The sequence below is a fragment of the Argentina anserina genome, chromosome 4 (genome assembly GCF_933775445.1).
Source record: "Argentina anserina chromosome 4, drPotAnse1.1, whole genome shotgun sequence".
Lineage (NCBI taxonomy): Eukaryota > Viridiplantae > Streptophyta > Magnoliopsida > Rosales > Rosaceae > Argentina > Argentina anserina.
The window spans coordinates 6,235,047-6,247,834 of NC_065875.1; the positions used below are offsets into that span (position 1 = coordinate 6,235,047).

At 38.8% G+C, this 12,788-nt stretch overlaps 1 protein-coding gene across 3 annotated transcripts; it reads left to right on the forward strand.

Moving 5' to 3' along the window:
- Positions 1-5,713: 5,713 nt before the first annotated feature.
- LOC126790245 (protein ROLLING AND ERECT LEAF 2-like) lies at positions 5,714-10,243 on the forward strand. 3 transcript variants are annotated; one of them, XM_050516410.1, is made up of 5 exons: positions 5,714-5,796; positions 7,033-8,351; positions 8,720-8,934; positions 9,064-9,287; positions 9,375-10,243. In XM_050516410.1, the coding sequence occupies exons 2-5, from the start codon at positions 7,205-7,207 to the stop codon at positions 10,066-10,068; spliced, it is 2,280 nt and encodes a 759-aa protein (XP_050372367.1). In that variant the 5' UTR covers positions 5,714-5,796; positions 7,033-7,204; the 3' UTR covers positions 10,069-10,243. The 3 variants fall into 3 exon arrangements, with proteins under 3 accessions (XP_050372367.1, XP_050372368.1, XP_050372366.1); XM_050516411.1 differs by lacking the exon at positions 5,714-5,796 and adding an exon at positions 5,992-6,010; XM_050516409.1 differs by lacking the exon at positions 5,714-5,796 and having other exon boundaries at positions 6,051-8,351.
- The last annotated feature ends 2,545 nt before the right edge of the window (positions 10,244-12,788 follow it).

Consider the following 12,788-nt stretch of genomic DNA (forward strand, 5'->3'; position numbering starts at 1 on the left):
AGAACCAACCTTAGCCGGGTGTCGGTTACGATTCAGTTAGAGCTCTATTCTGTCTGCCAGTATACTGCATGAGGGATAACAGATGGGTTGCTTGGGTCTCATGAGTACCCATGTTTTTGAGTGATATTGGGTAACAGATGGGATGCCTAGTGTTTGTCGGTGTACTGCATGAGAGATAACATATGGGTACCTGGATCTCATGAGTACCCATGTTTTTATGATTTTGGGTAACCAGTTGGGTTGCCCAGTACATATCAGTGTACTGCATGAGGGGTAACAGATGGGTTGTCTGGGTCTCATGAGTACCCATGTTTTTTAGTGATATTGGGTAATAGATGGGTTGCCCAGTGTTTGTCGGTGTACTGCATACGGGGGAATATATGGGTATTTGGGTCTCATGAGTACCCATGTTTTAAATGATTTTGGGTAACCAGATGGGTTGCCCAGTGTCTCATGATTACACATATTTTTAAATGATATTGGGTAACAGATGGGTTGCCCAGTGTCACATGAGTACATTGGTCTTTAAATATTATCTGTCATATTTTCTTTGTATGCGATGTATGCAAGGTTCTAAAAAGCGTTAGGCGGTATGCAAGCAGACAACCACCTCCTAGAGCCTAGACGGTTAGGCGCCCTCCTAGGCGGCGCTTAAGCAATTTTGAATTATTAAATATTTAATTATTTTTATACATATATTTAAACTATTTTAATGATAAAAATATATAATGATATTTAATATTAATTTTTAAAATACTTGAAATAGTCTAAATTCACATACCTTAAGTAGAAAATCCATAAAACAATATTTGAAGAAAAGATAAATAATGAAAAAAATGAAATAATACTAAATCTCAATCTATTTCTCTCCAAATTATTTCCTAACTCATTCAGTATCGGACTCAAACTTAATATTCATAAAAAAGATAAAGAGTGAGAGTTTCGGCCTCTTTTAGTTTTTTTTTAATGTCAAATGATGGTTGACCGTCTAGGACTAAATATGGCTGATTAGACCATCTAGGACTGAATAAGGCCGCCTAATTCATAAAACGCCACAGATTGCCGCCGAGGCAAAAAGCGTGGCGGTGGGTGACCTCCTAGCGCCTAGGCGGCCGCCTAGACCGCTTTTTAGAACACTGGATGTACATTATACTGTTGGTTTACTCATACGAGCTGAAAACCTTACTAGGTTTGTGTTTACAATCCCAGTGCACCAATTCGATGGTGTAGGGGATAGTTATGCTGGTGGGGATTAGCAGATTTGGAGGGTTACTCTGAAGATTTATTTCTTCTGTTTGTGGTGAGGATTGAGTGAATTTTACATTTCCATTGGTTATAATATTGAAGTATAAACTGGTTATGTATTATTCAAGTCAACTAAGTCGTGCTATGGACTCAGTTGTGGTACACTGTTATTATAAGATGATTTCAATATATTTGAGATTGTTTTAGAGTTTTCATGCCTTCAAATTCGAATTTTTATCATTTGAAATTTCAGGGCTGTGACACAAGGAATGGATCCCGTTTTGATCCTCGGAATGATGTCAACATCTTTAATCATGCTAACTTTTCATGGAGTATGTTCAAGATATTAATCTTACATATATTGTAGTTTTCAGGGAGAGTCGATATCACGGGGAGTATCCTAAAGCATATATAATGTTCTAATCATTGTGTACTCTTTTGTCTTTTGTCCAGGGCTATTTTATCCCAATGGGTTTTGTTATCTTGCAATGTTTTGATGAGGCACACCTTTAATATGATAATTCTATTGTTACTTCATCTTGAAGATGAATTTAATTGACATAAAAATATGCATTTGCACACCTTTTTCCTTCGATCATGGTTTTTTCCTACTGCGTTTGCAGGCAAGGTTTTGGTGTAGCAACTATTATGTATTTATCTCTTATGGACACGTGTGACCTCACTCGTAGCCTTCAATTCAACCCATTTTTTCACCTGCATCAACCCTACGACCTAAAACCTACTCCCTGCCACCAAACATCCAACCACGCACCGCCCTAGGCGGTAGCACGTGTACCACACTCTCCTCCACCCAAAAATTCAACAAAACACAAAACTTCGAACAACAAAAACATACATCACATGGAGTAGTACATTTTCATACCTGCAGCTAGCACCAAATCGGCCGGAAACTTCGCCGCAAGAAAACTTAGATCGAAGGTTGTATTCGACGGTGTTGTTGATCGATTCGATCCTCTTCACTGATGGAAATGTGACTGGAAGGAGGGGAGAAGATTAGCTACGGCGGCCTCGTGCCCCAGACTCGCCGGCGACGTCGGATTCGACGATGTCGAATCTGTGCGATCTCAGGTGCGGCTGAAACGTTGTGCGGGGTGGTGTGCCACCACCACAGATCGATGCGGCCTGGTCATGCATTACAAAGTCAACTATCGAGAATGTGTAGAATTTGAATTTACTCAAAACACCATTTTAATAAGTTACATGAATTTAAAAAAAATATATAATGAAAATTCAGGTTATTACGGAATGAGTCAATTGTAGGTCTATATGACAGTAAAACTCAAGTTGAATTTTTTTGTTTTTTGGCCGCATTCAAATCTTACTTTGAAAACCCAGAAAATCCCATATCTAAGATCTTTTCATTCTTCTTCAACCTCCATCTGATTCAATATGTATTACCATGATTTGGTCTTAGAGATTAAACCCATCCCTAATTTCATATCAAAACCTTTCCGACCACTATCCCTAAATTCATATCAAAACCATTCCCACCACCATCCCTATATTCATATCAAAGCTTAGGAAGCACGGAAACACGGGGGAAGATGCGTTTCCCGCTTCCGAAGCGGAACCACTACAGAACCGCAACGGAAACACGTTTCCAAAAAAAAAAGTGTTTTGAAAACGCGGTGGAAACGTGAGTTTCCGAAAAAAGTGTTTTGGAAACGTGAGTTTTTGATAAAATAAGGTTTTTATGTTTTTTGTTCTAAAAAATGAAGGGCTAGACCTACTTTCGTGAAGTCAAATGACTCATTTCGACATATTTTCAACCTCCCGCTGAGTCACCGACCCTCCCTCCCTCGTATTGATACTTAGATCTCTCATTATATTTATGTTATTTCGAATGTAGAACACTAAGTTATTTAAGTTATTTGAGACTTTAAGTTACTTAAACTAAAAATTTGTTATTATGTTTATTATTTTTTGTATAATATATATATATATATAATTTTTATTTTGACGTTTTCAAAATGTACCCGTTTTTTTAAAAAATTGAAAAAAAAAATGCTCCCGCGTTTCGAAACGTTTCCCTTCAGCGTACCCGTACCCGATTCCGTGCAGCCTAGATCAAAACCATTCTCACCACCACCATCCTTAAGATCAAAACCATTCCCACCACCACCCTAAATTCTAAATTCATCCTTAAGCTCAAATTATTGTGTTCTTTCTCCTATTTGCTCCATTCTGATCTTCAACTCGAAATCCATTCAAGTCGGAGGGCCCGACCTTTTCCGACGTCAATCGATGTTAATAGGAATAGTGGCGAAGCTGCAAATCTGGAAATGGTCTATATCCACCAGTTCATTAAAAAAAACGACATGGGTCTTGTATTTTTACCAAGTTATTCTCTAACAATTGTTAAATATTACCGTTATTACCTCGTGAACCATTGAAAAGCTGGACAATTTGGATTGGGTAAAATATTATTTAAATCGTCGGTGCCTATGTTTAAAGGTGCATACAATCCGTTTCCTAAATTTTATCCCAGATCTTAGTCAGAAAATTATGCACCAATATTGAAATCATGAAAGAATTAATAAAACGATTGCAAAAGTAGGAAGCTTTAGTTAAAGGATGATGGAAGAAAAAGAGGAATTGGGGCTGGGGCTGGGTCCGGGTAAGGGTTAGGTTTAGGTGGATAAACCACCTCAATTTTACACAGACTACGTATATTTTGATATATGTTCAAAAAGTGACACCAAATAATCTTGTGGACAAAGTACCGACCATCACTAGCACCAAAACAAAAAGATACAAAGTGAAACACACATTAATTGATACACAGTAATGAAATAGATATTTGATGTCACATACAAAGATTACAAATTTCTCATTTCCCCTGCTCTTGGATTTTTGCTTCAACTTGATTTCAAATCTCAACAACTTTTGTAACTGCATGTGAAAATATTAAATTCCTTGGTGTGAGTGTGGATTATCCCTCCCCTCCCCGTATCTTACAACTTGATAACTTAGACTAAGGGTCGGCAATGGGCCGAGCTCACTACCACCAGGTACGAGCCGGGTTTTAAGATTTTTTCCAATTTTTCGGGCCTGGCATACTAATGAAATCGAGACCCATGGGCTACTCACGGGTCCGGGTTTTACGGGTTTTTCCGGGCTGGCCCGTGTCCATTATATTTATGTGTAATATATATGTTTTATAAAAAAATAGGATATTGTAATTATTTAACTAAATATAGTACAAATAATAAGAAATATAACTAAATAATTTAACTAATTAACATATATAACAAATAAATACATATAAAATTATTAATTTTTAAAATTAATAGACTTTCAGGGGGTTTTTGATCGGGTCGGGCTTTGGCCTTATGAGCTCCAATGGGCCGAGCCTTGGGCCGGACCGAGGTTTTGAACCCTCGGCCTCTACCCGGCCTTATACCCATAGGGTCGGACTACCCACGGGCCGCCCATGGACTTTTAGGCCCCGTGAGCCAAATGATGATCATTAGCCCACTACCACCAGGCTTGGCATATACTTGTCCAAAATAAATTTGTCAGATTATAAAGTCATAGTGGCATTTACGTAATAGAAAATTATTTAGTGATACTAAACCACATTTGAATTAACTAAAAACTCACTTTTCATATTTCTTATACAAATTAGGACATAATGCCAAAACTTAAAGAATAAGTAAAACAAAATTGATTAATTAATTAATACAAAAATATCCAAAATACCATTATTTTCGTGAAAATTACGACTCTTAGATCTAACAAATTTCTCTCTCCTCATTTTTTTAGTTTTTTCCGGCAAATTTATGTTTTCCGGCCAAACCACCGGCAATTTGGAGGTGAGCCAATATATAAAGTTGTTCATTATGTCATGAGCTTTCATTTAAGTACCATATTGCATATGTTTTGAGAAATTTTGAATTTTTTGAATTTTGCTCACAGTAGCAGTTAGTTTCTCAATCGACAGTAATAGTTAGACTTATAGTCGACAGTAGCAGGTACATTCCAAGTCGACAGTAGCAGTTAGATTCATAGTCGACAGTAGTATGTACATTCCAAGTCGACAGTAGAAAATGTCTTCCAAGTCGACAATAGCATCTAGTTTTTAACTCGACAATAACAGTTAATTTTTATAGTCGACAGTAGCAGATAGCATCTTCATTAATAGTAACAAACACTATGGGTAAAAAATGGGTAAAAAATTAAAATATTTTATGACATGTGACAACTTTTCATAATTTGGTCCTTATTTTTAAATTTTGGTTATTATTTGTTTTATCAAATTAACTAAATTGTTGTCTTATACTTTTGAGTAGTTTGTTATTTACGTAAGTCAGTGTAAATTGAGGGCTGAGTTGTCAACTTATCCTGTCATATTTTGTTACCTTTTTCTTTTTTGAGTCGTGCAACCTGAAACCTTTAAATTTCTTTTGTTTTTTTTATTGTTTTCTTCTTCTCTCCCTCTTTGGGTTTTGACCGTTACTTTTTCCTCAACGTCTCTCTCTCTCTCTCTCTCTCTCGGATCAAAGCTTCTTCTTCTGCTGCAATACCCAGGTATATTACACCCCTCTTATCTATTGTTCTGATTCATTTGGGGTGTTCTGTCTCTGATCTGTAATTCTGTATTCATTTGTTACAACAGTCTTATCAAGCTGGTTTTTTTTTCTTTTTCTGGGTTTCTTCGATATGGAAGCTCTTTCTGCTAGTTTCCACCGGCCCCTATATTGTAGTTCAGTACTTCCAGAAGTGGGTTTTCTTTTAGAATATTGTATGTTCATGTTCACTAAAAGATGAAACAAGAGTGATTGGTTTCTCATGTTTATGATAGTATCAAGTTGTGAGCTTTTTTCTTCTCTGTTGAATCTGTTGAAAAATATTGACCGTGTGATTCTTAGTTGGAAATCTCTAGATTTCATAATTGCATGATAGCTTCATGTCTTGATTATAATGTTTCTGTGTGTGTGTGTGTAGCTTCTTCACCTTCTTGTGTCAATTTCCTATGAACCATAAGATTTCAAAGAGGATTTATTCAACATGTTTTACTAAATTGATTTGTTTGTCTATCTTCTTGTGTGCATCTCTGTTCAGATTTCACTTGGGCTATTAGTAATTTGATCTCTCTAGTGTCTCTCCAAGTCTCTCTTTTTGTTACTTTACTTTAGACCTTTATCTTCTTTTTATATACCCTTCTCTTATAACTTTTGAAAGTTGCAACTGAGGAGATCAAACTTCAACTTGAAAACCTTTATCTTCTGTTTGCATTGCTTTTGCAAATTGTTTTTGAATTTCTCTTTTTCATCTTCCTCGATTACCTGCTTTGAATCATTATTTCATTCTTAGGTTTGTTAGTTTTTAAATTTTAGCCTTATATAGTTATATTGTTGTTCCACAAGGCTATCACTTCAATCAATTTGTAAAAAAACTCAAAGAGCTTCATAATCCAATGAAGGAACAGTGATGAAAGATTTGTCTCTTCTTTTGCTGAGAGTTCTTTTGAGAATAGTTTCTTGGCATAAAGTTATGTGCATAGGACTAAGGAGGGCCAGGAGACTCTAGTGCTAGTACTTTAGTAGGCAGTTGTTGCATAACCTGGATATAATAGGTGTTTTCAGATGTATCGACAGATAGGAAAAGCCGTAAAAGAATCTCAGCTTTACTAATTGTGCATATGTTCTTGAATCGTCTTATGACTTGCATATAAAGAAAAGTACCCAAATCTTCCAAGTGGTTTTAGTCTATAAGAGATCTTAATTATGTGTATGTTGGTGCTGAAATTTGATTTCTCTGCAGATTATTTCTTCGTCTTTGTTGGAGTGAGGCTGTTAAACTCCTCTGTTAATCAGGCTCATAAATATACTCATGAATCTGGCAAGAAATACAGAAGACTACCCTTGTGATTTTGGTTTTGATCCGAGTCTGAAAAATTCATAGGCCGAGAGGAAAATTTAACAGAAAGCTGGAGATGGGATGTTCTACATCCAAGCTAGATGATGAAGAAGCAGTTCAACTTTGTAAGGATCGAAAAAGATTTATTAAACAGGCTCTTGAACAAAGAACACGATTTGCTTCTGGACACTTGGCCTATATCCAGTCCCTGAAAAGAGTATCAGCAGCTCTTCGTGACTATATTGAAGTTGATGAGCCTCATGAGTTCTCACTAGAGTCCTTCATAACCCCACCATTCACACCAATAAAGAATACTAGTCCTGGTTTTATCTGTGATAGTACACCTAAGATCAGGAGGATTTCATCAAAATCCTACTCACCTGCACAAATCCCATCCGGACCACATTCATCTGTTAAGGTACATTACTTAAGATCAGGAGGAAACCCAGCAGTGTCAGTGGAAGAGAGACCACCTCGATCACCAGAGATGGTCAGAGTAGAAGCTTACTCTCCAATACACCAGTATGGAATGGATGGTTTCTTTGCAATGCAGTCATCACCTATGATCTCCTCTTCATTTTTCTCCTATTCCCCCAACAACAGGCCCAGTATCCCTCCACCTTCGCCTCAACATTCTCAATGGGACTTTTTCTGGAACCCATTTTCATCATTAGATTATGGTTATCCCACTCGAACTAGTATGGATCAGACGGTCATGGATGATGAGATTAGAGGACTAAGACAGGTCAGAGAAGAAGAAGGAATCCCTGACTTGGAAGAAATTGAAACTGAGCAAGAGGATTGCTGTGATGAGAGAAATATAACACAAGAGAGGGCAAAAGTGGATCTAAATTACAACAGAGAAGAAGTTATTGTTGAAGACGTTGATGAGGATGAGGATGAGGATGAGGAGATGGTCAGTGGAAATGAAAATGAGCATGAAGCAGAAACATCCTCCCATGGTCATATTAGTATAGAGGTGCGAGCTCAAACTGCAAGACAAGTTGAAACTAGTAACCAAGGAAGGGCAGTTGTTGATCAAGAGGCTAAGGAAGAAACACCAGGATTTACTGCTTATGTAAACCGTAGGCCAACGAGTATGGCAGAAGTTATCAAGGATTTGGAAGCTCAGTTTGTGATCGTTTGCAATGCAGCTAATCAGGTCTCGGCGCTGTTAGAGGCCAGCAGAGAGCAGTGCCCATCATCCTCCAATGAACTATCAGGTTTTGCTTACTTGGCTTTAACATTAACTGTTACATGATGCCCTTTGCATCTAGGCGTTTTTTTCCATCTTACTATATTATATGAGGAGGCCTGTACTAGTTATGGAGATAAACGAATTGAACGTTTACTCTGACTGGAGAAGACCAAAACGTCCAGTTCAGCTTTCATATTATTCCATATCAATATAATGATATATGGCAAACTTATCTTTTTGCCACATTCACTGGAACTAATTTGCATATGACTGATAGGAGTATGCCAATGTGTAGTCAAGGATTGTCAATGTTTCATCAAACAACTCCTCATGTTGGAATCCATATATTCCTTTAAGTTTGAGGTTATTAATGGAAGTAATTTGTTGTTGTAGCCATGAAAATGCTGAACCCAGTGGCTTTGTTTCGCTCAGCATCCTCATCTCGATCAGCCTCATCCAGATGTTTAGTGACTTCTTCCTGCTCCAATGATGATGGTTATGAAAGCAGTAGTGACTTCTCAGAGGAGCCATGTATGCTTTCAGGTAGTCACCAAACAACACTGGACAGGTTGTATGCTTGGGAGAAGAAACTTTATGAGGAAGTCAAGGTATGTATCTAACAGAAACTGATTTAGCTTTTTTCCAAGGAGTATAAACTAAGCCACAGTTGAATGATGGTGATCACTATGGTTTCATTGGTTTGTCACCTTCTTACGGTTTGTCACCTACTTACGCAGTCTGGAGAAAAGGTGCGGATGACATATGAAAAGAAATTAATGCAACTCCGGAACCAAGATGTGAAAGGCGATGACCAATCTGCTATAGAAAAAACAAGGGTATCCATTAGAGATCTGCATACACAGATGAAGGTTTCGATACATTCAGTTGAAGCTATTTCAAAGAGAATTGAAACTTTAAGGGATGAAGAATTGCAGCCTCAACTTTCAGAATTGGTGCAAGGGTATAACAAAACATTAACACAATACTCATTAACGACACATTTTACACACAATGTGCAACACAAATCTAATAACTATGCACCCTTCAGGTTAGCAAGAATGTGGAAAGTAATGGTAGAATGTCATCAGACACAGAAACAAAGCCTCAATGAAGCCAAGATTTTATTAGCAGGCACACCTTCAAAACTGGAAGCTAAAAGGCTTTCGTCTTCCACTTCAGCCACTGATCCAAACAGGCTAGCATGTTCTGCAGCTAATCTTGAGACGGAATTGAGGAATTGGAGAGTCAATTTTCAGTCATGGATCACTTCTCAACGATCCTACGTACACGCATTAACAGGATGGCTACTCCGTTGCATGAGGGCTGATCCAGATACATCAAAGTTGTCATTCTCCCCTCGCCGCTCGAACGGTGCTCTTCCAATATTTGAAATATGCATCCCATGGTCCACGTTCCTGGATGCCTTGCACGAGATGCCAGTGTTGGATGGACTAGATTTCTTTGCAGCTGGTATGGGATCTCTATATGCACAGCAGGTAAAAGAGGATTTACGTAGAGCTCAGATAGGTTCAAAGAGATTCGAGTCAACCGAGGAATTGAGTGGGAATATGGAATTGGTGGAAGTTGGTCAAGTTGAACAGGTAATGACTGCAGATAAAATGGCTGAGGTTGCCATAAGGGTACTTTGTGCTGGAATGTCAGTTACTATGAGCTCACTGACACAGTTTTCTATTGCTTCTGCTGGGGGATATGCTGATCTTCTGAATCAATGCAAAGGCTAGAGCTGGAATGTGAATTTAGAATTTTATGGGGTAGCTTAGGAGGGGGGTTTCAATGTAATTACGATAAATTCTATATGTAAGTTATTAGAGTAGAGTTGTTGCCACCCTAATCCTTAGTTTGGCTGATACAAACGTTTAATCTCCACGCAGAAAAGGAACATAAATGCTGGCTTAAACTTTAAACACGGATATAGCCACCAAATACCAACGAACTCTAATCCCTATCTTCTTCTTTTTTGGTCCAACTGGTAATTCAATAAAAAAGGCACAAGGGCCACCGAATAAACAAGCCAAGCTACAGCAAAAAAAAACACAGCAAGTAACAACAAAAGAAGAAAATTACTAACAAAAGAAAAAAAAACAAAGCTTAAGGAGGTCCAGGAAGACCATCTGCCAACAGAATGTTCATAAGAGAAGTTGGGGGAGAAACATCCCAATCCAAAGAGTACAACTTCGAATATGTGAGTTTAGCAGCAGCATCCGCCAAGCCGTTTGCATCACGAGGAACCCAATTTCAAGTGACATAAGTAAAAAATGGGAGTAGGGAGTCAGCTTTTCTAACCAATGTAGAGATTTCCACCTTGAGCACACGGAGGGATTAGCAAAGACACTGATGACTTCCTTACAGTCTCCCTCTATGATTATGTTTCTGAAATTTTTACCCACAGCAAGATTCAAACCTTTAAACACGGCACCCGCTTCCGCTTCCACAGCAGAATTAAAAGAACCTAGAGAATATGAGCCAACTATAGAATGGCCAAGACAATCCCTAGTGCAAACGCCGAGACATGCCAAAGAACTTCCGTTCTTCCAAGAAGCATCAATATTAACCTTCAAAAAAATTGTACGGGAGGGGACCAGCTCTTGCTAAGCATCGGGGTAGTAATAAGACCTTCAATGAGGTCCTCTGAGGAGGAAACAACCTTAAGCCACTAAACTCAAATTGATACTCTTAGTTGCTGCAAGAGGATTAGGGGAGACACCTTTCATCACAGCTTTACATCTCTCCTTCCAAATTCCCAAAAGATGAAAACCAATCAAGTGTAAGAAATTATCATGGCCTTTAGAGAGAGCAGCTTCATTCCTCTTCAGTGACATAAGCCAACAATCCAGCGTGGAAATGTTTTCCTTCGCAATGGCATAGCCTAGGGAACCAAACCAAACAGCCCGGGTCCAAGGACAGGTGAGAAGGCAGTGCTCGACCGATTCAACCTCCTCACCGCACAGAGCACAAGTAGGATTAGAAATTATTTTTCGGTGGAAAGCATTCCAGTTGGTGGAAAGAGCGTTGGATCACGCTCTCCACATAAAGTTGGAAATCTTGGGAAGAAATGAGGGCTGCCAAATCAGCTTCCAAACTTTGGGATCAGTAAGGTGCGAGAAAGAAGCTTTCATGCTCGTTTGGAGCCGAATAGGCTTACCGATAGCCACTCTTAACCGAGTAAGCACCATTTCTACAGCGGGGCCAAACTAGCTTATCTTCATCATCATCCAGGCCAATTGGAAGAGCCTTGATAATCGCAATGTCACTCTGCTTTAAGAAAGGTTCAAGGTGCCCAATATTCCACTCTCTATCCTCTGAAATTAAATCTGAGACCGCTAAGGCTGTGAATCGATTTGAGGTGATAGTTGGTTCTATCACTTTTATGAGGCCATCATCATCATTAGGAACCCATCTATCACTCCAAACATCAATCTTTTTTCCATTACCCACTTGCCAAAAGGAATTAGGTTCCAGAACATCCCTTTCTGCCAAAAGGTTGTTCCAGACCCAAGACGGCCTTAAGCCTTTTCTCGCTTTCAGAAAATCAGAATGGGGGAAGTATCTCGCTTTAAGGACCCTTGCCCATAGAGAGTGTTGGTATTGAAAGAGCTGCCATCCCTATTTCGCCAAAAGGGCTTTGTTATAAACCTGCAAGTTCTTGAAACCCATGCCGCCATCAAACTTGCTTTTACAGAGAGAATTCCAGTTTTTCCAGTTGACTTTTTCCTTGTTCTCATTGAAACCCTACCAGAAGTTTGTGATATCTGAGTTAATAGCTTTACAAAGAGAAATTGGCATGAGAAAAAATTGACATCGGGTACGCCGGAACCGCCATTGCCACTGCCTTAATGAGGACTTCCCTACCTGCTTGAGAGAGGACATTTGATTTCCAACCATTCAGCTTCTGCTTGATCCTCTCACGAATATAATTGAGTGCATCCTTTTTCGAGTTTCCTCATAAGGTAGGAAGCCCAAGATACAGTCCAGGTTTGGTGGCAATAGGAATGCCAAGCTCAGAAGCCAACTGATCCCGAATCAAGCCGGGCGTTTTTGGGGAAAAATGGATCGAAGACTTGCTAAAATTGATAGATTGGCCAAAGGCTCCGCAATAAGAGTCCAGAACCCTTCGAAGAACCATACAATTACTAGAGGTGGCTTTGGTGAAGATTAAGTGTCATCAACAAACATGAGGTGGGAAAGTCCCGGACATGAGGGACTTAGCTTAATGCCTTGTAACTGGTTCTTGTTCACATCCTCCGCAATATTAGGAGATAGAACTTCCCCCACTAGTAAGAAGAGGTAGGGTGAGAGGGGGTCTCCCTGTCGGAGGCCTCTTGTATGGTCCTCATATTGAATAAATCTCACCGGTGTTCAAAAGTAAAAACTAAAAAGTGATAATCTCTGAAGTGTACTGCAGTTCAACCCTATTCACATCCCAAAATCCAGAGGGCTGAAA

Coding starts and splice junctions, on each gene's coding strand:
- LOC126790245 (XM_050516410.1), top strand. CDS start 7,205: ATGGGATGTTCTACATCCAAGCTAGATGATGAAGAAGCAGTTCAACTT. Junction 8,352..8,719: donor ATCCTCCAATGAACTATCAG/GTTTTGCTTACT, acceptor TTGTTGTTGTAG/CCATGAAAATGCTGAACCCA. Junction 9,288..9,374: donor CTTTCAGAATTGGTGCAAGG/GTATAACAAAAC, acceptor TGCACCCTTCAG/GTTAGCAAGAATGTGGAAAG.